The sequence below is a fragment of the Salminus brasiliensis genome, chromosome 3 (assembly GCF_030463535.1).
Source record: "Salminus brasiliensis chromosome 3, fSalBra1.hap2, whole genome shotgun sequence".
Lineage (NCBI taxonomy): Eukaryota > Metazoa > Chordata > Actinopteri > Characiformes > Bryconidae > Salminus > Salminus brasiliensis.
In genome coordinates this window covers 46,428,146-46,452,061 of record NC_132880.1, presented here as the reverse complement: position 1 = coordinate 46,452,061, position 23,916 = coordinate 46,428,146, and the positions used below count along the sequence as shown (strand labels likewise).

General features: G+C 43.7%; 1 protein-coding gene across 1 annotated transcript in view; it reads left to right on the top strand.

The window, feature by feature from the left end:
- The window catches only part of mafk (v-maf avian musculoaponeurotic fibrosarcoma oncogene homolog K), a 27,079-nt gene extending 4,082 nt beyond the window's left edge, over positions 1-22,997 (top strand). Inside the window, exons 2-3 of the mRNA XM_072676387.1 lie at positions 15,199-15,275; positions 16,600-22,997. Coding sequence (XP_072532488.1) covers positions 15,231-15,275; positions 16,600-17,037 — 483 coding nt within the window. The 5' untranslated portion in view covers positions 15,199-15,230 and the 3' untranslated portion in view covers positions 17,038-22,997. The remainder of the gene's footprint in view (positions 1-15,198; positions 15,276-16,599) is intronic.
- Positions 22,998-23,916: the final 919 nt, after the last annotated feature.

Genomic DNA, 23,916 nt, shown 5'->3' with positions numbered 1-23,916 from the left:
AGCGTCAGCCAAGTGCCATAAATGTAAATGTATAGTGCAGTGGGTAACAGCACTAGGGTGGCAGACTAGGGTTCAATTCTCTGGCCAGGCAACAACAACTCTGCATTGTCCTTCTTCTGTTCTGCCATAAATGTAAATGTGGTAAACATGACTAGTGGTTGTAGTGCAGTGGATAACAACACTGACTAGGGTTCAAGGGGCAGACTAGGGTTCAATTCTCTGGCCAGTCAACGACGCCAATAAAAGTCCTCGGACCATACTATTAGCTCTACATTCTCGTACCCGTGGAACATGATTGACATGGCTGACGCTCTTATCCAGAGTGACTTACAAGTGCCATAAATGTAAATGTGTATTGCAGTGGGTAACACCGCCCATTCTGTGGCAGGCTAGGGTTTGTTTGCCTGGCTGGGAAAGCACACCACTCTACACCAATGAGAAAGTCTTTGGGCAAGCCTCCCAACTCTACATTCTCATACCTGTGGAACATGATTGACATGTAAATCACTCTGGATAGGAGCATCAACGAAATGCCATAAATGTAAATGTGGATAAAGATGACCTTAGTGGTTGTAGTGCAGTGGGTAACATCACTGACTTCTCCGTGGCAGACTAGGGTTCAAATCCCTGGCCAGGCAAGACACCAATAAGAGTCCTAGGGCAAGACTCCCAATTCTCCTTCCTCTGGATAATCATTCAGATGCAAGTCACTCTGGATAAGAGCGTCAGCCAAGTGCCATAAATGTAAATGTATAGTGCAGTGGGTAACAGCACTAGGGTGGTAGACTAGGGTTCAATTCTCTGGCCAGGCAACGACACCAATAGGAGTCCTTGGTGCAAGACTCTTTCTCTACATCCTCTTACGTGTGGAACATGACTGGATAAGAGCGTCAGCCAAATGCCATAAATGTGGATAACCATGACTTTAGTCATTGGTTTAGTGCAGTGGGTACTTATACTGACCTCCCTGTGGCAGACTAGGGTTCAATTCCCTTGCAGAGGAAGAACATCAGTAGGGGTAATTGGGCAAGACTCCTAACTCTACTAGGTTCTCCGGCCTAACCTGTAACCTGTAAGTCTCTCTGGATAAGAGCACCAGCCAAATACCACAGATATCAATGTTTAGGCCTGAGGTTTCTGGCTGGATGGGGAGTGCTGCTCTGTGGAGTGCCCTTCTGAACAAGTATCAGTCTCTCCACTGTGTCGGCCTACATATTGAAAGAGCTGTCAGGTTGGCTGAAGTTATTTAAGCCGATCTGTCTCAAACACCTGTACAATGTGCTGGGTTTGCAAGACAGCTGAAAATAGTTGGGCTCCACATGTTCCTTCCTTAGGGATTGTGCTCGCTGCTTTCTACTCGTTTACCCACGGTGTAATTGCTTCCTGCCGTACATACTGGACGGGCTTGTCTTTGTTTTGTGCGTGCTTCGCATTTCTCCAAATCCCTGCGTCCCAAGTTGGAAAAAAAAGAAGCTTTGCTCTGATATCTACCTCTCCTCCCTATCCGCAGAAAGTTCCGGCGGTCACGCCAGCCCCGTTCCCTCATACTTTTCCTTCCGCCCCGCGAAACAACGGGATTTTCCAGGAAACGTCAGTTTGGGAGGGTGTGATTCCCTGCCGCTCGTCCTCGCTCTTACCAGTAAACAGCATGACTCACCGCTCAGCTATGCTCTCCGTTTCCTTTACATAATATCCCGCCGATTTGCGCCGCTGCAGCGCTGTGGAGCACGGTGGGCAGGGTCGGGAGGAGACGGGCCTCTTCACCTCCCTGTGAAAAACACAGCCGAGACTCTGGAGCAGGGAGGAGTCGGCTCCTTCCAAACCGGCCCTCTCAGCACTGCGAGTCTGCTGAGTGCCGAGCCTGCACTGGCGTGAACTGGAGGGTAGAGAGATAGGAAAACAAACAGCGAGGGCGAGCCAGCATGCCATTTATCACGTCAGTGTGTAGGCGCAGGTGCCTTTGAAGTACTGTTTGATGTCGCCGCCCGAGGTCTAGTCTAATAAGTTACCTTTCTGTTACCAGCTGAAGATAGGCCGGGCTTTGAACCTGAGCTGAGGCTGAGCCTCTCCTTGCTGAAACACCACAGATTCCCAGTTCACAACAACACCAACCACATCAACAGTGGCTTCAGATCTGCAGTGCCAAAAGTCTGGGGGACTTTCTGGGGTCATCAAATCTCAAATCTCTGCAGCTACGCAATTATATGGCCGTCTGGGCCGTCCGACAGTTAAAGCAGAACTGTGTAACACTTGGTAAATATTATTACTGCTGGCCCGAGATCCAGTCATAAACAGATCTACTGCTTTGTTTTATTGGGATCAGATGAAGCCACGCCAGCGAGCATGACGCAAAGTCCTGTAGCACTTTACATCGCCGTAAATAATGGAAAGTGATCAGCATTTGGCGGGGAGCTTTTTCAAAGACGGGATTTTTCCTTTTTGTGAAACTCAGCATTGCGCAGGCTTCTTCACAACAGCCTTATTGACTGTAATCACCTCATGGCGTTGATACAGTGACTAACATCCTCATGACACCACCTACATATTTAAACACAGGGTGATGACCAGCTTTGCCTTGTGATTGCTGAAAACTTTCAGTTCTGTTTTGTCTGCTTATGCCAGACAGTGCCCAAATATCCACCTCACCAGTATTCTGTATAGCAGTGATTCTGGCTAGATGATGCTGGACCAGGAAGATGTGTATTTCCATGTGTGCTCATTTTCACTTTTTGACATCACGTGAATCTGGTAGTTTTCCTTTACATGGATTTAGAATTTTATGATGAACGGACCAATAGAAATGCTCCGAAATGACTTGCAGTAGAATCTTTCATTGAAGGATTAGGCAGCTATTTTTCTTGTACTGTAAAGCTGCAGTTTTGGAGATGCAAGGTCGTAGCATGGCGACTTGGCTGGGCGATACGCTAAAAATGCTGAATCACAATATTCAAAAGGCATTTTTACATGTAATCACAGACTAAAACATCAGACTACTATTCAGATCCTCTCTTGTACTGAATACAGTGATTTATACTCAACATCTGCTGCAATGAATCGAATTGAACCTAAAATCTAATCACACTGTTAGTAAAGAAACCTGCAGTTGATCAGTGTTGTTTAAATACTAACAATATCCTCAATATGATTAGAAAAGCATATTGTGCATCATTATGACAATATGTATGATAGATAAGTATGATAAAATATAGTCATATTTCCCAGCCCTAGGGGTGGGCAATATGATGATAGTCTATTGTATTGTGATACATTTTCTTATTATGATACACAAAATGATTTTCTAAGCATATCAAGAATATCATCACTACTTAACACTCCAAGAGCCCTATCTTACACCCTGCTCAAGGTGCATCGCCATGCTCATTGCTATCTTCTACCCCACCAACAGTCTATTTTCACGCCTTCCTCCTGCGTCGTTTAATGAGCAGCGCTGCTTGTGAATAGATCTATACTGATGGGAGCGGTGGTATCTGCAATATTGGAGTATTGCTGTGTTTTCCATTGCCAAGATACACAGGAGCTCCACTGCCTGAAAACAGATGTTGCCTAGACAGATGTTCGTCAACAGTCAGACAACAGTTCGTTGCTATCTTAGCAGTGAATTGTCAACACAGGCGCGTGCAGCCCGACGCTCATGAACCCCTCCACGCTTTACACCACTGAAATAGCAATCCGCCAAAGTCAGACCTCACCTGGCTCTTAAAGGGAACGACTAGAGACACACTGATTGGTTTATTATTGCATGTTACGCCCGAAAAAACACACCCATGATTAATTAAGAGACTCAGTACATCACTTTTGTGCGCTTCGAACAGAGCAAGGCAAACATTTCCCAACGCTAGGATAACAAAGACAGCCAGAAGCCAAGAGATCGCTAAAATAGGGCCCTAAGGCTCATCACACACTAAGGCTTATTACTCAGTAACTACAGGGACGTCTGTGCAAACTGGTGGGTGGGTGGTTGGTATTGGTGTGGCGCAACAATTTACACCACTATTTACCAGTGAGCCACCACACCCTGTGGGAGACTGGGGTTCGATTCCAGGTCTGGGTGGCTATGCTGACAACACCAATAAAGGTCCTTGGGCAAGACTCCCAACACTACATTGGCCCAATTCTGTAATATGAGTATCTTTGCAAGTCACTCTGGATAAGAGTATCAGCTAAATGCCATAAATGTAAGTGGTGGGGATATTATTTGGTAATAGCAGTGTGTAACAACACTTTCGGCCTGCTGGTGGTCCATAGGCTGTTTGAGGGGTTCGAGAACACTGACCAACTGCACCTTCATTACAAACAGTGTAATTAAAGTCTAATTTACTAAGATAAATTGCAGCAGATTTTGAACAAAACTCTCTGTCCTCAGTATGGGAGAGTATCTCCAAGTAGACTAAGAATCTGTCACTACTGCTGCATTTGTCTACAATCACGTGCATCACGATAAATATCAAGTATCTGGATTTTTTATTTGTGAAGTGCCTCTGACGGTACAGTGTTCATTTTTTGTGACCCTAGATAAACAGCACTGGTTCAGTCTGACTTCACTCACAGTAAATATTGATTTCTGTGTCAGATTTAATTAGTATGACTGCTATTCCGCCATAGATATCAGGATACTGTGTCCAACACAACCATTAGCTAGTGTTGCAATAGCTGTTGTCGTCCTCTCAGGGGTAGAAAGTAATGGCGTTTGTCATTTTGCATTGCGTAAGCCTGCTGTGACGTATTTGTATTTGCAGTAGTGTGACTATTACTAACTTCGATAAACATCTCTCTGCTGCAAAAGTGAGAAAAGTGTGAGTCTGAGGTGGGATCAGTCGTATGAATCTAGCAAATGTGATGTATGATTCCACGTTCCTGATGAAAACCAGGATCACGATGACCCAAGCGAGTGATGAACGTAATGATAAACACTTCATGCTGTAATCAGGGCGATAACTCACTCACTGCCTCACTGCTGCATGATGTCAGGGTTCAGCAGAACGTCTGGAGCTTTGGACGTTTCTGAATGAAACACCGGTTGAGTTTAGGTGGTTTAAGCCACCGAACAGCTCTAAAACAGTACTAGACCTGTGATCTGGTCTGAATACCTGACTGACGGACGCAAAAGGTGTACTGTCCTGCCTTTTGAAGCAGCTCTGCATTTGAGATGACCACAGCGAAGCTTTGATACTTGATATACCATGTAATCGGGGTAGACACAGGGCAAGGTTCGGTTCACACTGGGGTTTGGACCTTCACGGTTTGGTATTGGAGTTTGATACGACGGGATCAGAGCAACACAGATTCCACACAGGTTCCACCTACAGCGTCATATAGCGCCCCCTTGAGGTAGCTGGTACAGCCTGTAGCGTGTAAATGTTAGCATGTTGGATGCGTGTTCGCACACACACCCTACAACTGCTCGTCAATGCTGACACACCATGGTCAGAATATTAGAAACTGTTACCATAGCGATAGTTCCCACATTACCATACAATCCAAACTTTGCTCGCTTAAAGCTTACTGTGTATTTTCCGTACGGCCCTGTGCACCAAACTGGGACGTCCCAACTGTGGTTCGGGCCTTCGGTTCTTTTTTTTTTTTGGGTCCATCCTCGAGGGGATTACTGAAGTTTGAAAACACCATCTGTCATCACGTACATAACCTGGAAGAAGTTCTGATGCGAGTGTTGTTTTCTGTGTCTTTTGCTTTTGGCAGATTAGCCTCCAAATCTGAAGCAGTCTTTTCAAGTCTGGAGTTTGGAGTACGTATACAATCAGATTATTTAAGCCAGTGTGGAAGTTACTGTTTGCAGCATGATGAAATTTTGGCTAGGCGATATTGAAGGAAAAATATTACATCATGATATTTTAATAACATTTTCACAATGCATGATATTGATTATACAGTATTTTGACATGCAGACAAAATGCACCAATAGCTTAAAACAAACACTCCTTCCAATTAAAGCAGCAGTATGTGAGAATTGGTATTTTTTTGCTCATGGGCTCCCTCTACAGCTGGGGAGTGTAATTCACATTTACACCAGCGCAGCAAATGTATAACACGCTTTGAGCTCCCCTTAGGGTGCACATGCATTTCTAGACAAGCTGCGAGCTCCAGACGCAGCATCTGAAGGTAGAGCAGCATGTGGGCTGAGGTGGTAGAGTAATACTACAGGATTTAACACTAATATGACTCTATGGGTTACGCAGCGTTACTCAGCAGCAGTTCTGGAGAGAGGTTCTCCTCCTGCAGATCCACCACCAAAGCTCCACAGTGCAGTAGCAGCAGCAGCGATCCGGCCCGGAGTGGGAATGACGGAGACGCCGTTCTCCCTGTTCCAGTCAGTGGAGGAGCATCATGCTAATGCTGAAGCTGCTGTTTTAAGGTTACTACATAACGTTGCTTTAAAGAAGCAATTTCCCCCTTTTTGTAATAAAAATTTCTCACTGTGTATTAAGCACTGCCATATGCTCAGATGAAGCCAGTTATGTATTGTGATTTATCACAATTTATCAATATACCATAATATTTGGTCATATTGCTCAGCTCTGTTCAGGATTGCTGTCGGTGCAGTGCTTTTATACTTTCTCAACTTTGTACCTGACCTGAACGAGCTGCACTTTGCTCTACTTTTAAATGAACTATAACATTTTGGGAAGGTTTTTGGTCAATTGACGATACAAAAAAATGATAATATTAATAATATTATAAAATAATTAATTATTAAATATGGTACGGTTACAAACTTAAGTAATTGAAGTAAATAAGAAAATGTCGCCTCAATAAGAACATGTTCATGGTCAAATGAATGGATCTGATTTGACCAGTTCTCTGGACTGCTCTGGTAGTGGGAACGTTTTGCGGGAAAGGCATCAAGTATGCAGCTTTTCCAAATGGAAAGCGGGGGCCCCTTAAACCTGGCCCAGTATGTGTGTGTGTGTGTGTGTGTGTATATATAGTGAGGAATGTGGCTCTGTTATCCCCACTTTGTGCACTCTCCGTGGCTTCCCTCCCAGGGCCTTTTCCCTGTGACATGTTTTTCTGTTTTCCTAGCCCGGCTCTTGATAGCCAGAATAAGAGCTCCAGTGTTTCCTCAGCCCGTCGAACGTGCGTCGCCAAAGGCAGTGCCGAAGCCGGAGGGGCGGGGCGGGGTGAAAATGCACCCGTTGTTCTGCTGTAGAGATGATGAAAACGCGGCCTTGGGATGCCGGGGCTTTTCCTATTTAGCAGAATCGAGAAGGAAAAGGGGGGGTGGTGGTGGGGGGTCTGCTCTGGTCAGGTCACTTCACTTCCCACTGCAAATGGAAAAGTGAGGGCGACCACACGCCGCTGGAATTCCAAGGAAATTCACCCTGTATGTGTGCAGAGTGTGAGAGCTGAAAGGGTGAAAGGCTGAAAGGCTAGAGGCCCCACGTATAGAGCCGGGAAGAGGAAGGAGGGGAGGTGGGGGGCTTCTTTTCCATTCGCTTCGACGGTCTGGTCTTCCCTGGAACGAAAGGCAGGGGCTCCCCCCTTGACGCAGCCCTTTTGAGAAAACAGCCATTCCAAGCCTGCAGGCTGTCTAGGAATGCTCGTCTCATCGCTGCTGGCCTTGCGTCATTTGTCGCATGCTTTTTGTTTGTGGCATTAACCCTTGGGGCCTGTGCAGTTTCCCAGTTTTCCATGTCCCGAAACAAGAGATGGGTGGGAAAAGCGCAAGGGATGTCGTCATCTCGTGCACGCATACCACCTCGAATATCCGCAGTCTTGCTATATAAGGTTCTGACAGCTGTATTTCTTCGGCTGATATTTTTAGTGGCCTGTACTCTACAATTGTACAGTTTTGTGCTTTACTAGTTTTACTGTCTCAGGGAAAAGTGCGGCCTGCCCCACACGAGCCCTTACGCCGAGGGCCGGGCCAGATGGTATGAATCAAGACTAAAGCGGACTTCTCATGTGGCGTTAAGTTTCAGCAGTGCGGTTCATTATCTATGCTGAACCTGACTGAGGATCCCCAAACTACGCTCTTTGATCCCGTCATGGCCAAACCATTTGTGCTGCCGGTTAATGCATGGCAGGTGTGCCTTACTTAAACTAACCGCAAGAGTGAGTAAGACCTTACAATCATGGCCCAGACCTGTGCATCTGTGTGCTGCTCAATGTGGAATCACTAGTCACATGAAAACCTCCAACATCCCATCGTACCAGTTATGCATTTCAGGCACAAAAACAGGCCGATAGAAGTTATTTTTTCACATTTTTAGGAATTTAGGTTTACTGTTAGTTTTAATGAGGTTAACTATTAAAAACTGCCAACACGCCTGTTTTCAACTGATCTTGGAACCAAACAGGCTGTTTTTTGCTATTGTGGACAATAAAAGTCCCCAAAGTCACTTTAATTTTGCCGATTTTCACTTTTTGACATAATCTAAATCTGGCAGTTGTTCTTTACATCGTGTTGAAATTTCATATTGAACGGACCAATAGAAATGCCCCAAAATGACTTGGAATTGAATCATTTTATATTAACTTCCATTGAAAGTTCCGGAGGTTTTTTCCTCCTCCTGTAAAGTTGCCATTTGGAAACTACGAGGTTTTGTATGTAAACAACCTCCGTTCTGATTGGTTCCCCTTGATTCAAACCGTCCTGATTAAATCACTCCATGATGCAGGAATAGCTGTAGCTAAACTGCTCTGAATAGGCAAATACACTAAATGGACAAAAGTATTGGGACACCTGCTCATACACTGTTTCTTCTGAAATCAAGGGTATTAAAAAGAGCTGATCCTGCTTTTGTTGGAGTAACTGTCTCTACTGTCCAGGGAAGGTGGCTTTCTACTAGATTTTGGATGATAATCAGCAACAAGAGCGTTAGTGAGGTCAGGATGCTGGATGCCTGAATAATTAAAATGATCAGTAATTAAATTTAATTAAATAATACATTAAATAATCAAAAGTATTTGATGGAGCGCTGTCCATCCATCATTTCAGAGAACACAGCAGTTCCACTGCTCCACAGCTCAATGCTTGGGGGTTTTATACCCCTCTAGCACACGTCTGGCATTAGGCAGCGTGATGCCAATAGGTTCACCTGGTTTATCTGCTCCATAGAGTCCTATTCTACTGGCAGTGCTTTTTTTACAGGGACTAGACAAGCTGTGTGTGCGTGCATTTGCACATCTGTGTCAGTAATGGGTGCAGCTTTATTATAAGTGGTGTCCACAAATTGCACATGTCCATATAGTTTAAATGCATATGAGTGGATACGGGCTGAAGGGGGTTACTTTTGCAGCTGTGTCTGCAAGTATGGGCCGTGTGGAGGGAGGAGTAAACACCAAGTCCTAAAAAAATAATGAGTTAATTACAAAAAGCCAGTTTTGCATGACATGGGGTCCGTTTATAGATGGATTATGGATATGGGTATATAGTCTGTTAACACTGTTAGACAAAACTGCAAGCAAGAAAACCTCAGCCCATAGAGATACATCCCGTACGACATGGCCTTTTGAAAGGGGTTTGGAAGATGTGAATAAGGGCTAAGGAATGTTGAGACACCAGCAGAATCACAGATAACTCCGTTACTAGGAAGAGATATGAGACAGCCCAGGAGCGGATGTTTTCCCCTGAATAAAGGATTGACAACCCTGGAGGAATAATCACTCTCCCTTTGATAGTCATTGGTGAGAGCGCCGCCGTACTGAACCTGCAGTCTTTTCCCTGTTAATGAAGTATCACTTATCGCATTTCCACTTAAATTGCATTGTTGGCAGAATTTTATGGTCAGCACACCGAGCTAAATATATCCGGGAGAGTTAAATAAGGGCATGGAGCAAGCCAGGAAAGCCCGGTGTAACAGAATCCAGTCTGTCAGCAGCGCTCCTAACGCTGATAAAGTACATTGTCTGAAAACAAAAATACAGCCGTGACTGTGTAAGGGAAACTATTCGCGGGTGACAATGCCTTCAGGAATGTTCCGCATATCTCCAGCGCAGAAAAGTACAGTATGGTCTGGGCTTAGCAGAAACGTATCCCAACATGCTCCAAAAAAAGGTGCGTGACCAGCGTCTTCTGCCATACTTGTTCTCTTTTCAGGGTGAGGTAATGTTTGTTCGTTAGCAGGAAGAGGTCATCAGTGGTTTTAGAGTGTAATGTGCAGGCACTTCGCCACAGAGGGCCTGGGCCTTCCCCGATTCGTCAGGCCCTTCCATTGAAACTGGGAAATAATGTGTAATATAAATTTTTTTACAATTTTTTTTATTTTGGCCTTTTAAAATTCCTTACGCTCTTCACATCATTCCTAAATAGGCAGACATAGTCCACTGACCAATCTCCACCAAACTCAAACTATAATATATATATATATATATATAAATATTAGAGATGCACCGATCCGATATTATGAGCAGATATCGGTCCTAACTAAATTAGCTGGATCGGGTATCGGATAATTAGGCCGATCCATGGAACCGATCTTTTCACTTTAATTGGTTGGTGAGAGACTGAACTAAATGTTTACATGTTTGCGATGTTTGATTACTGCTTGTATTTTTGACCAAGTTACTGATTTATTCTCAGGTTCAGCTGCTAGATTTTATTTGAATTACGCTAAATAGTAAAAAATAAGATTGATTACTGTTTGTGTGTTTGACAAAGTGAAGCTACTTATTTTCTTAGTTTTGAATGATTTTTTAAATTATTTTTTTATTTATTTTAATATATTTTAAAAAGTATGACTCTTTCTTATTTTAAAAATAAATGCTGTGTCGAGATGCTGCACACTTGTTTTAGTGACAAATAAATAGCAAATTTAGTACATTTATATCAGTGTGTTAATTTATATATTATATTTTGATTTACAAATTTAGTAAAGTAATGTTTAAGTCAATCCTGATGCCTTAAGTTTCTTCCACATGGCGAGGTATACGGTTAATTAATTCAACAATGGTATCGGAACGGTATCGACCGATATGCAAAGTTTATGTATGTGTATCGGTATTGGAACTGAAAAAGCCGGATTGGTGCATCCATAAAAAATATAGATTTAATTAATTAATTTATTTATTATTTGTCATATTTTGGCCTTTTAAAATCCTCACACTCTCCACATCCTCCACATTCCATTCCTAAATAGGCAGACTCCTAGTCCACTGACCAATCTCCACCAAACTCACTGCTTAGAAACCGTTACTATCCTCCATTACCTCAAGCACTTAAGCATTTACCTGTGTGCCAGTGTTTGAACGAGAAGCACTAGTAGGAGGTTGAAAAGTGCAGTAAGGTGAGCTGTAAAGGCAAAGCAGCCCCCGATAGAACGTCTGGCTCCAGTTATTAATATGGAAGTGTGTATAAACAGTTAAAGCAGCCCTATGTGAAATTTTGTGTTTTGTACTCCTGGGCTCCCCCTACAGTTGAGGAGTGCAATTCAGTTTTGTACCACAGCTGTAAATACAAATCACGCTTTGAGCTCCACCTCATAGACACCTGTACACATGCATTTCTGGACAGGCTGAGAGCTCCAGAAGCAGCATCTGAAGGTAGAGAAGCATGTGGGCTGAGGCGGTAGAGTAATACTACAGGGTTTTACACTAATATGACTCTATGGGTTACGCAGCGTTACTCAGCAGTTCTGGAGAGAGGTTCTCCTCCTGCAGCTCCACCACCAAACCTCCAGCAGCAGCGTTCTGGCCTGGACTGGGAATGATGGAGACGCCATTCTCCCTGTTCCAGTCAGTGGAGGAGCATCAGCATGATCCTGAAGCTGCTGTTTTAAGCTAGAAATGTTACATAATGTTGCTTTAATCAAAAAAGAAGCTAACTGCAGCCTCTGTGATCAAAGATCGGCCGTAAATGGTCCATAAACATCTCCCTGCCATGCATGTTTATAGTGAAGGGTGTTACAGTGGTGGCTGGGTTTATGTTGACGGTAGGAGTAGCTGGTTTAGCACAGTGGATAGATACACCACTTCATTGTGAGAAACTAGGGTTCGATTCCCCAGCCAGTCCCGAAACCCGAGTACGCGCCCCGGTGATGGGTCATGGGTCACATGGACGTGCATCACCTGAAACCCAAAAACCAAAGCTGAACTGCCTGCCGTGAGCCGTCCCTGCACGTACCCCCCTTTATACACCCCCCCTTTGAGAGTTGTATACTGGGGTTATTCAGGAGGTCGCCCACCGTGTGTTGCTGTGTTATGAATGAAGCTTGTTTACCATTGGCCTGCTCATGTGACCGGCGCTCCCACACAGCCATTAGCAGAGCGTCTCCATGGCAGCACTGTGGCAGCCCTCCTGCACAGGGTTCACGGTGCATTCTGAGGCAGGGTGAGACGCTCCTTAGAAATAGAGCCTGTTTTTTTTAGATTTTTTTTTGGGGGGGCTTTTCACCTTTTCTGTTATTTTGGCCGTGGAGACCTCGAGCTCCTCGGTTTAGAAAGGCATTTTTAAAGCTCGCTTGAGCAAAAAATAACCTGGCGCAGGGAGCTGAGCACAGAGATCAGACAAAGCCCCATGTTGTGGGCTGACCTGCTTCTATTATTGTACTCGCAATGGTCTAGTGAACTACATTGTGAGAACGCTCCCTCAGCAAGTAAACAGGGCTGCCCTTGTCTGGAGCTCGGTTTGTGGGGCAGTGGTGTCCTCTGGTGGCCAGCGTGCAGAACTGTTAGACCTCACGCTCTACTTTTTTTTAGCATGTTAATTTAGTTTGCTTTTAAAACATAAAACAACTCACACAACAATGACAATATGAAAAAATGAAAGTAAACAAACCTAGAAAAAAAAAGTATAAAAATATATAAGTTTCAGAACACCCTCTATTTTGTCAGCAGTCCACGGTTTAGGCTTTCTTCCTGCCCCTCCACCTACAGTCCAACCTGCAGCTCCAGCTCCTGAAACTGAGACTTGCTCCAGTGTTAAGATGCTACCAGATGTTGTCATGTGAGCTGCCAATCACACAAGCTGTTGACTCTCAGAAACTCGTCCTCTGATGATGGTGTGGACGTGAGTCTGTCAGACCTCTTCCTGTACCAGACCTCTTCAGTCTCCTCTAGTTTTAAAGAGCTTCATGGTGAAGGAAACTGTTCTCTCAACACTCCCTCTAATCTGACATTTCTCAAAGGACAGAGCGACACTTTTAGGAGGTCAATATGCCTTCCTTTATGAAGTGTCTTCTTCCAGATGTTATAGTAGGAGTCTGAAAGCACAGTGACCTCGAAGTCCTGCGGTGCAGAGCGTCGTAACACAGTTCCTACACTGATTTTATGAAGATAACGGGGTTGTACATTATACATTGTTTACATCAGCTGTCAAAGCCTAATTTACTCATATTGCAACCAATGACTTCCCTAAGATGGTTCCCTAAAAATGCCCTTTCTCCCACAATATACTATTTCAGTTTTTTTCAGTTCATTTTACTCAAAAGTTTTAGAACACTCCCAATTTTCCATTGTGTGTGTGTGTGTATGTATATATGTATATGTATATATAATTCTTATGACATACAGTATAATAAACACAAATATGGTCAGCCTAATGTGCAGTAGGTCAGGCGGCCTGGTAATAGGAGTCTTTTTCATTATAGTCAAAGAAGGGCTTCCGCACCATCTAACATTTCTAATTTATTTCTCAAAAAACTATTTAGAAAAAATCTAAATGGTCTCAAGTGTCCAGGTACAAACACCACACATTTTATCTGCTATTAACAGGATTTTAGTGAAGCCCTTTTTAAGATTAGAACTGCTGGGATCTAGTGGAAAAGAGATGCCTTGAATCTCAGATAATGTGTTGCAAATTCTCTGCCAGAAGTCATGTACTTTAGGGCATGTCCATGTAGAGTGTAGGAAAGTACCTTCAATAACACCACATCTTTAAAAAGGGAGGTGGGGGGGTGGGGGGGGTGCATTCTCACGCTCTACTCTGATTGACTTGAATTAGTTCATCTTAATTACTGCTGTCTTAAGCCTTAATGAGCAGACTCAACAGGTGCTGTTCATATATGGCCTTGTTTACGTTATGCAATCTGTGGTATAGCCTCATTATTTTGTTCATTATCCAGCTGTATCGCGTAATTAGTTACTGTACCATTAAATAACCCATCTGTGTGACCATTAACCAGCAGGAAGTTTGACCTACTTAATTGCTTGGATTATTGTAAATTCTAATTAGGAGCATAATGCTATGCTAACTGTTAATATTAGGCTTTATTCACCAACCAGCCCTAGAGTTTAAGGTCTTGCCAGAGCCGCCCATTGCCAGACAGGCTCGGTAGATTCCGCAGGGTGAGGCTGATTCTAGTGAAACTGATCCATTTTATCTACTGGTTGGTTTAGTCAGTTACGTTTTAATATGGGTGACAGGTTCTGAAAATGATCATTTAGGAGTTAAACTAGGGACGCACCGATCCAATACTAGGATCGGATATTGGTCCTGATACTAACAAAATTCTCGCACCGCCCGTATTCTAGGCTTCATAAGCCAGGGTCAGAAAGCCCCTGACCTGTCATCATCTCTCAGAGAGTAATCCAGCTCGTCTTCTATATAAGGAGAACCGAGAAGGGAGGGGCTGCTCGCTCCTCTTCAGTCTCACAGACTTTGGATTTCAGAATAAATAAGCCGAAATAACACCGTGCCAGTTATCATATTTTAATGACCAATTAACAGAAATCTGGTTCATTAATATTTGTGCTCATTTGTCGAAGTAGGTTAATTAAATATTAAAAATATTAAAATAATAAAAATAAACAAGTTATAGTTGTTATAGTTAAGTTCATAAAGTAATGATTATGTCAATCCTGATGCCTTAACTCTCTCTCAGATCGTCAGGTATATGGCTTACTAATTTAACAGTGGTATCGGATCGGTATCGGGAATCGACCGATACGCAAAGTTCCTGTATCGTATCTATATCAAAACAGAAAAATGTGGATCAGTGCATCCCTAAGTTAAACTGTTCATTTGTGTGTCTTTTTAATCTTCTTATAAACCGAGATGGATTTAAAACATTTAAACATGCAGTCATAACAGGAATTGGATGGGGGCAAATACTTTTTCACAGCACTGTAATTCTCAATCTCCTTCCTTAACTGGATCATGTGTTTTGGAGGCAGATTGGAGACCGTGTTTGTGCCTCCACACCAGATTTCAGATTCAGATCATTCACAGCACTTGTGTTTTGTCCTTCAGGCTCTCATCATTCGCTGCCATTCTCTCCACAGGCATTTCTTAGAGCTTCTGACCAGCTGCTTGCATGCAGGGTATGACGACTCATTTTAAACCAAGCAAAGCTTTAAAGGTAAGCTTTTTGTTCCCAGTGTTCATTTAGTGTCGTGCAGCAGTTTCCCAGGCCCAGATTAAGCTTAGGCATAAAAGGGATTTTCATAAAAAACAAACACACTCACACTCACACACACTCACACACACACACACACTCACTCATGCAGTAATACTATTTAAGCTCTGGTATTACAGTTTACTCTAAAGCTAAGCTTAAGCCATGTCTGAGAACCTGTCCCTACAAGCAGTTAAGGGTGTGCGGAAATATCAATATATCGAAGTATCGCAATACTGTATCGATTCTCAGAATCACAGCTCTGATTTTTTTATTTCTAGATTAGATGTAAAGATTGGTGGCAGACGGTGATTTATTTAGTGTTGTGTTAAAAGCCAGACCACTAGATGGCAGTGTTGAGCTCTTAGATCCCACTTTTCTTTTACTCAAAGTTTATGCAAATTAAGGTGTTTTTTTAACACTAGGACAGTTTTCCTAAAATGTCTTGGGTATAGTATAGTAATAATTATATACCCATAAGACCAGGGCTGTCTATTGGCAAGACCTTGGCAATATGATATGTATCACAATACAGGGCTTACAATTTGATTATTGCACTACACTACTGGAAGCAAGGTTCACTATGACAAAAGTTTGTGGACAACCCTTCTAATATATGCATTCAGCTAAGTTGCTCTTATTGCTGCTGACAAAGATGTGCAAATGCAAATGTACACACACACACACACACACACACACACACACACACACACAAACAAATAGCTTATCTAGTACCAATAGAATCAGACTCTCTCAAGGAGATATTAGGCACCATGCAGCCTAAAGCCAAGTGTGGGCAAAAAGCCCCCCAGCATTGAGCTGTGGAGCAGTGGAAGAACTGTGTTCTCTGGAATGATGGTGGTGCTTCGTCCAGTGTTTTCGTGGTGGTGGTGATGGTGGTGCTTCGTCCAGTTTGTGATGATGAGGTAGAGGTAGTGACTGACTCTCCTGATGCTGAATGCAATTGGAAGTAGAAAAAAATTAGCAGGTGTCCCAATACTTTTGTCCATATAGTGTGTATTGCAGTTTGTAAGAAAAAACATAAGCATGAAATCTGAGCAAAAAGAAACTACTTTTTATCCAATCAGAACAGTGGGATCTAAACGCAGAGTGCAACACTGCCCTCTAGGGGCCAGGGGGTTTAACGCAACACAAAATAAACCAGTCTTTACAGATCTATACAATTTGAAACAAAAACCTATAGATAGATTGTCATACACCTCTAGTCCCTACAAACAGTATGTAGAGACTCACAGTGGTGGTTAACACTCTGTCTATTCGTGTGCAGGTAAAGAAGGAGGTGGGCGAGAATGCGCCGGCGCTCAGCGACGACGAGCTGGTGGCCATGTCGGTGCGGGAGCTGAACCAGCACCTGCGCGGCCTCACCAAGGAGGACGTGGTGCGGCTGAAACAGCGGCGGCGCACGCTGAAGAACCGCGGCTACGCCGCCAGCTGCCGCATCAAGCGTGTGACGCAGAAGGAGGAGCTGGAGAGGCAGAAGACGGAGCTGCAGCAGGAGGTGGACAAGCTGGCACGAGAGAACGCCAGCATGCGCCTGGAGCTGGACGCGCTGCGCGCCAAGTACGAGGCCCTGCAGTGCTTCGCCCGGACTGTGGCCCGCGGGCCGCTCTCACCCGGCAAGGTGGCCGCCACCACCAGCGTCATCACCATAGTCAAGTCGAACAACCACAGCCCGGCCTCCCCGCCGTTCTCCGCGGCGTCGTAGAGGGACGGGGGGTGGGACGCCGATGGCCCGTCTGGTCCAACCTGGTTTTCTGACCTCCCTGACCCCCAACCCCCGTCCCGGCCTGGCCTGCATCCGCCCGACCCACGACTGAGAAGGACGCTCAGTGATTAGACTCGAGGGGGTGGGGTGGGAGAAGGGAAGCTGACTCCTCATTTCTCTCTCTCTCTCTCTCTCTTGTTTCCCTGTCTCTCTATCTCACACACACGAAAACACACACCTTTCTATGTTGTCTGTGCACTGTGCTCTAAACACCTCCGGCACCGGCAGGGCGCACTGGCCTCTTCCCTCTCTCTCCGCCCAGACTAAGACTTAGCAGAGATGAGACTTGCTGAAAGTGGGACTAAGTACTTGATTTAACCTGCCATGGCAGTCTGTGATAGCTCTGATGCCTGTGGTATCTTACATTTTACATCAGAGAGAAAATATATATATTATCATTATAGAACATTGACTATTCTATATTCTTGTTAATGTTATGCTTGTTTTTCTAAGTAGCTTGAACTGTGGCGGAGAATTACTCGTTGCCTCTGCCTGCGACAATTTAATAAGCACAAATTCTATCAGCGCTTCATTTGAACTGTTATATCGGCAGCCTTGGATGGAGACGAACTATGGTTTCAGCACTGAGAGTAGGTCCCGTCATCTCCTTCTTCATACTTAAGGGACATAAGAAACTGTTGATCAACTGGTGAAGAGAAACTAGAAACTAGAGCAACTAGGGAAGTCCTAGCCATGTCCTTTAGGTCACCCAGTTCACAACCGAGACGACTAAGGGCGTTTTCACACCGGAGTTTTTCAGTCCGGTTAAATCGGACTATGGGCCGATTCATTTGGGCAGGTGTGAATACAGTAATCGCACTCAATGAGGATCAACGCAACTGAACAGAGACCCTTGAAAGGAGGTGGTCTCAGTTCCGTCCCAATTGAACACTTGCAAACACTTGTTTGTGGTTGGAGTGGTGCAACAGATAACACCTCTACCTGCCAGTGAGCTACCACACCACGTTGGAGTCCGGGGTTCGATTCCCGGTCTGGGTGACTGTGCTGCGCTACACCAATAAGAGTCCCTGGGCAATCTCAGTCCGACCCAACTATCAGATGTGGCTTGAGCTAAACAGCTCCAATAGCCCGGTCTATGAACCGAAGCTGCTCCATGTTAAACTGCACAGAAATCTGCACTAGTCCAGAACACAGGATCTTCCTCACTGGCTCCGCCCCAGTCAGGTCTGACCAATAAGCAGAGAGAACATTTACATTTACGGCATTTAGCTGACACTCTTATCCAGAGCGACTTCCAGGGTTACTCATATTACAGAGGTGGGTCAATGTAGTGTTAGGAGTCTTGCCCAAGGACTCTTAGTGGTGTAGCGGAGCATCGTCACCCAGACCAGGAATCAAACCCCAGTCTCCTACATGGTGTGGTAGCTCACCAACCACAGAACGTTCCACTACATGGTTTACAGTGACTGTAGTGGATTGTTCCCTGGGTGAAAACAAGGGGAAACGCTCCAAGTTTACAAACCCCTGACCTGATCTGGACTAGAGCGAACCACCTGAACCAGCTACAGGTGTGAAAACGCCCCAAAAAAACAACGGCCTAGTGGCTCCTACTCAACAATTTCAACATAAAGGTTTTGAATAGCACTTACTTTACTGGTAAATTATAGTCTAAAGACCTGTTTGGATAAGACTAGTTTACACGAGGAGGTGGAGCAATGGAAGTTTCCTACAGAACGTCTGTAAATTTTAGGGTTGATTTGCACGGAATGATTAAATTTTAGGGAGAAAATGAGCAGCTATGTGCTTAGGTAGCTCCTCTGAGGAGTCTATTGGCTCGTCTTCTGGATTTGAATGTTGTACGCTGTCCGATCCGAGGTATCTGTGACATGCATGATAAAACTAAAGGTCTCTTTGAGGAGGCATCCTCCACAGGCTGTGACAGAGTATTTACCCGCTTGTTGATTCACGTGGGACTCATATAACCTGAAGTTATTTTTACGGCTCGTTTTACAGAAGATAAAAGCCGCCAGAACTTTCACTGGGAAACTCTAGCAATAATTACATTACCCCGCCTCCCCATGAACAGCTAACCCAATCCGAATAGGGCTAAATACTACAAAAGCACTTGCGAAGTAGGGTTACATATAGACTAGGAATGAAGTGAAGGACCGCTAGGAACGTCTTGAATACAGCGACTACTTGTTTAAGTCAGTCCAGAGATCTAAGATTAGCTCTTCATCCAATGCCATCCATGACGGCATGGATACATTCAGTTCAGATATCTTGAATAAAAGATATGCCTTCCCAGTTTTTTTTCCTCTCCGGCGCCATAAGGAATGGTAGGTAATCCATATTGGATATAGAGATTATGGAAGCTGCCTTGGCAAAGAAATGCAAGTCCATTATTACCTGTATATTACAGAAGCTAAGCTATGGCCTCACGAATGAGAAACATCCTCCGACTTCACCGAATTTCACAAGTTCTGCGAATTCCGTCCGTTTAGAAAGCATTCCTACTGCTAGGTCATGAGAGGTGGCACTGCCGGTGTTGGGAACCCCTGATTAAATGTTTATAATCGCGAATACTTTGAAATTTCGACACAGACTCTTGGGTTGAGACAATCCTGACGGGCCTGACTTGGCTTGAGCAGAGTTATCCTTTTAATCACGTCCCAAAAAAACAAGCTTGTGTAAGGCGTCTGTCGTGACTAATAAGGTCTTAGAGATGGGACGGGTTGCGAGAGAGATAATTGCAGTTGGGATTGTCTCTTACCCAAGTGGCTATGACTGTTCCTTCTCCTCCAGTTCTCAGTAGTGGAGAGCGCTGGGGGAAGACTGTGCTGCTGTGTAGCTCGCTGCTAGCCTCGGCTCAGCGGGCTACTGCTGTGCTTTTAGCATACTTTTTGTTTTGTTTGTTTTTTTTCTCTCACTTTTTTATATATATGTCCTTTTTATGTTTGTTTATTGATTTCTATTGTTTCTGTGTGACCTTTTCTCTGTATTTTACACAGTTTAGGGCATGGCCTACGTATCTTGGGAGTAGTTTGACCTTGTGCTAGTCTGTTTCAGCTCAGTTTTGCTCGACTGATTTCTTTTTCAACGGTATAATCAACTATCAGACTTTGGACACGATAGCCATTCTGCTAATTAGTTTTTTAGTCAGTCAGTCAGTCAGTCAGTCAGTCAGCTCCTTCAGCTAGCAGTGTTCATGGTGATCCAGTGCGCTTTGGCTCACACAGATGCCACAGATTTTGCTTATGTTGTGGTAATGTTCGGCTATTTTAAAAGAAAATGTGTAATATCAGTATTCACAGGGTTGGACGGCAGTCGTGATTGGTTACGAACTGACCAGTTAGGATTTCAAACTGTGTGGTGTGTGAGGCCACACCACGTTCCCTTACAACTGACTGCAAATGTCACGGTTGCTCTGTCCTGTATATGTTGTAACCTCAGATGTGCTTTCGTCCCAGTTTTACTCTATTCGTAGACCACAAAGGCATTCTGAAAGAAGCCCAGAAATTCCCAGCCTTGTGCCCACTTTTTTTCAGTTCCTGTTATGTGGAAGCCATTTATTATTTCCCCATAAGTTCATACTCTCAGTTCCTCATTAGGGATTTCGGTTGAATTTGATCGTTTCCATTTGCTGCAGATATTTGAAGAAAACTGACAAAAACGGATTTATGACTTTTTGTGCTTTATACTGACATCTGGTGGTGACCTTTCAAAAATGCTGTGAACAAATGCTGTTGAATCCAAGCTGTTGCCTCTCTTCTCTGTGACTTAAAGGCATTGGGCCTCGTTCACCAATCGTTCTTAAGAAGAAATTCCTTCTTACCTCACTTTTTACGAAGATTCTGACATTTGCCAGCGTTTTCTCCTTTGAGATTTGCTCGGTTGACGAGGACAACGGGATCCATGACTATCAGAGCACAACTGTGTTTAAAACACATGAATCTGACTCAGTTTATACCTGGTTTCTTCATGGTACTCAATGATTATATCTAGAAAAGATAGAGCCACATAGAAATGCAAGCGTAAATGCAGACGCATTTAAACCAGATGCAAATCCGAAAATCCGATCCGATCCAAATCTGATCATTCAAACCACTTCAGGTGGTGGTCTGATCTAAGACGCATTCGAGCCAGTGTAGACACATCCGCCTCCCCAAGACGTAACTCTGGATGAGGCCGAGTCACATAGAAATCCAAGTGTAAACGCACCCGAGACGCATTTAAACCAGATACAAATCTGATCACTCAAACCACTTCAGGAGGTGGTCTGATCTAAGACTCATTCAAGCCACGTTGTAGCTGTGTAAACACAGCCGTCTCCCCAAGACGGATATCTGGATGAGGCCGAGCCAAATAGAAATGCAAGTGTTTTAAGAGCCACATTATAGCAGAGTAAACACAACCCTTCCCAATACAACCCACACACCAGTAATAATTTCTGCACAATGAGCAAAATCACATTCCGTCCCACACAGAGATCAGATTTCAGTCAGACTGGCCGGAGACTCATTTGTCTACCGAGTGTAAACGCATGTAGTTAAAATCTGATCAGGATACGATCCAGATACTAGTCACATGAAGTGACCAGGTGTAAACGGGTTTGCTGACGTACTCTTCCCGTTAGGACCTTTCTCAAGAAGCAGAATTTCTTAATAAGACATTGGTGAACGAGGCTCAGTGTTTTCATGTGGATCATATGGATCTCAGCTACCACCAAACTGATAGGCTACTTCATTCATTTTCGTATATTCCATTATTGTTTAACAGTCCGTGCCTCCTAACAGGCAGATTTTTAATGCCCCCATTAGATCTAATTAGGCCGGGTGTCGCACTCCAACCGAAGGGGGCGTGCAGCTCTAATGGCGCCAGTGTTCTGTTGGCCAGTCTGGAAGCTACTACTTGCTGCATCACACAGTCAGATGTCTGAGAGTTTGTAATCTGACGCCAAGGAAAGGACATTAGCCACCTGCGAATCCCCTCTGACGTCCCTGCACAAAAAAACTAAAAGAAGGACGGCCTCAATTTGTCTGCAGGACAAAAGTGTAGTGTTCTGGACCAGATTCCAGCTATAGTCCCTTCTGATTTCTGTCCAAACATGGTGAGCATAGCGCCTCGACTGAGTGGGTACTTCATGCTTGTTGTATTCTGTGTATGCTGTATGCGGCCTTTCGGGCTGAACAGGTTAAATTATTCTATATTTTACACATGACTATATCTGTTTTCATCTGTTGAAAGTATATATTATGTTATATATAAGCGCTCAGACAGTCCTTAAAGCTATTTACCATGAACGCACATAGGAATTTTAACCAATGCTCTTGAACACACTTGCCTATAACAGAAAGAACAGTCTTGATAAGGTATGCTGCTCCAAATGATTACTTGTTAATTGTCAATATTAAGGTTGAAAGAACAGGTAACGGAGGAAGAAGTCATATTAACTGTAGTTAAGAGTAGTGTCTATAAGGAGCTAGAGCTTGGCACCATTTATGTACTGTAGAAAAAGGATGAGCTAGTGGTTTGTTTTAATGGGCAACCGCAGACAAAAGTTTAGTTCTGGTAAGTTTGAGGCGTAAATCTAAACTGCTCTATATTCAATAGTGATTGTAAATACAGACAAGAAAGGCAGCAGACCTAGGCTTAGATTAATCATACTATCATGATTTGCATCATTAATCTGTTTGTATGTATTACATTTGAACTTTGATATTTATTTTGATTTTTTTTATTTTTTTTTATTTTCAACCTCTAAATTATTTTATTTACATTTATTTACTTTTTTGTTTTTTCTTTTCAAAGAACTACCCTCATGTACAAATAAAATGATTCTCTATTTTCCACTCTGGCTGAAAATAAGGAGGTAAATTATTCCTGTACATAGTGCGCAGTGTCCATTTTATACTTTTAAATAAAGCTTCCTCATTTAACCAGGTGTCCATGATTGACGAGCATATAATCATTAGATTATATAAACTGGAAGATTTTTTAATTAAGATTAATTGAGATTACATTATATGTCCAAATGTTTGTGGACACCCCTTCTAGTTGCACCCATTGCTGACACAGATGTGCCTATGCACACACACACACACACACACACACTCACTGCTTGTCTAGTCCCTGTAGAGAAGTACTGCCAATACAATGCCAGGTGTGGGCAAGAGGGGTATAAAGCCCCCCAGCATTGAGCTGTGGAACTAGCAGTGGTCTCTGGAATGATGCATGGTGCTCCATCCAATACTTCTGGGATGAGTTGGGGTGGCGATCATCAAACATCCTGACCTCACTAACGCTCTTGTCGCCTAATGCAATCAAATCCTCACAGCAATGCTCCTCCAAATTTAGTAGAAAGCCTCCATCTCTGGACAGTAAAGACAGTTACTCCAACAAAAGCAGGATCAACTCTTTTTAATACTCTTGATTTCAATGCATGAACAGGTGTCCCAATTTTGTCACTTGTGTCCATATAGTGTATACATTAACCCATCGATGGCAGTGACCTTCCCATCCCAACCCTGCTTTTCTCTAACCTTTAGGCCAGTGTTCTTCAAATCCAGCCCTAGGGATTTCTCCACCGTGTTGGACACTGGCCCTTCAGGCCTGGATTTGAAGAACACTGGCGTAAAGGTTAGAGAAGCAGGCTTGGGATGGGAAGTACCCTGCTTTAGGCCTTTAGGTGATAGTATTAGAAAAGCAAGCACATTTTAATAAATATAAAACACAAGCATTTATGAATATTGATAACCCATTCTTTTATTGCGTGAGATGCTTTTTATAAACAAGATCATTTTAGCAGTTAAAATCCACAATATATTAACACACATGGCTTTCATACAGATTATTACT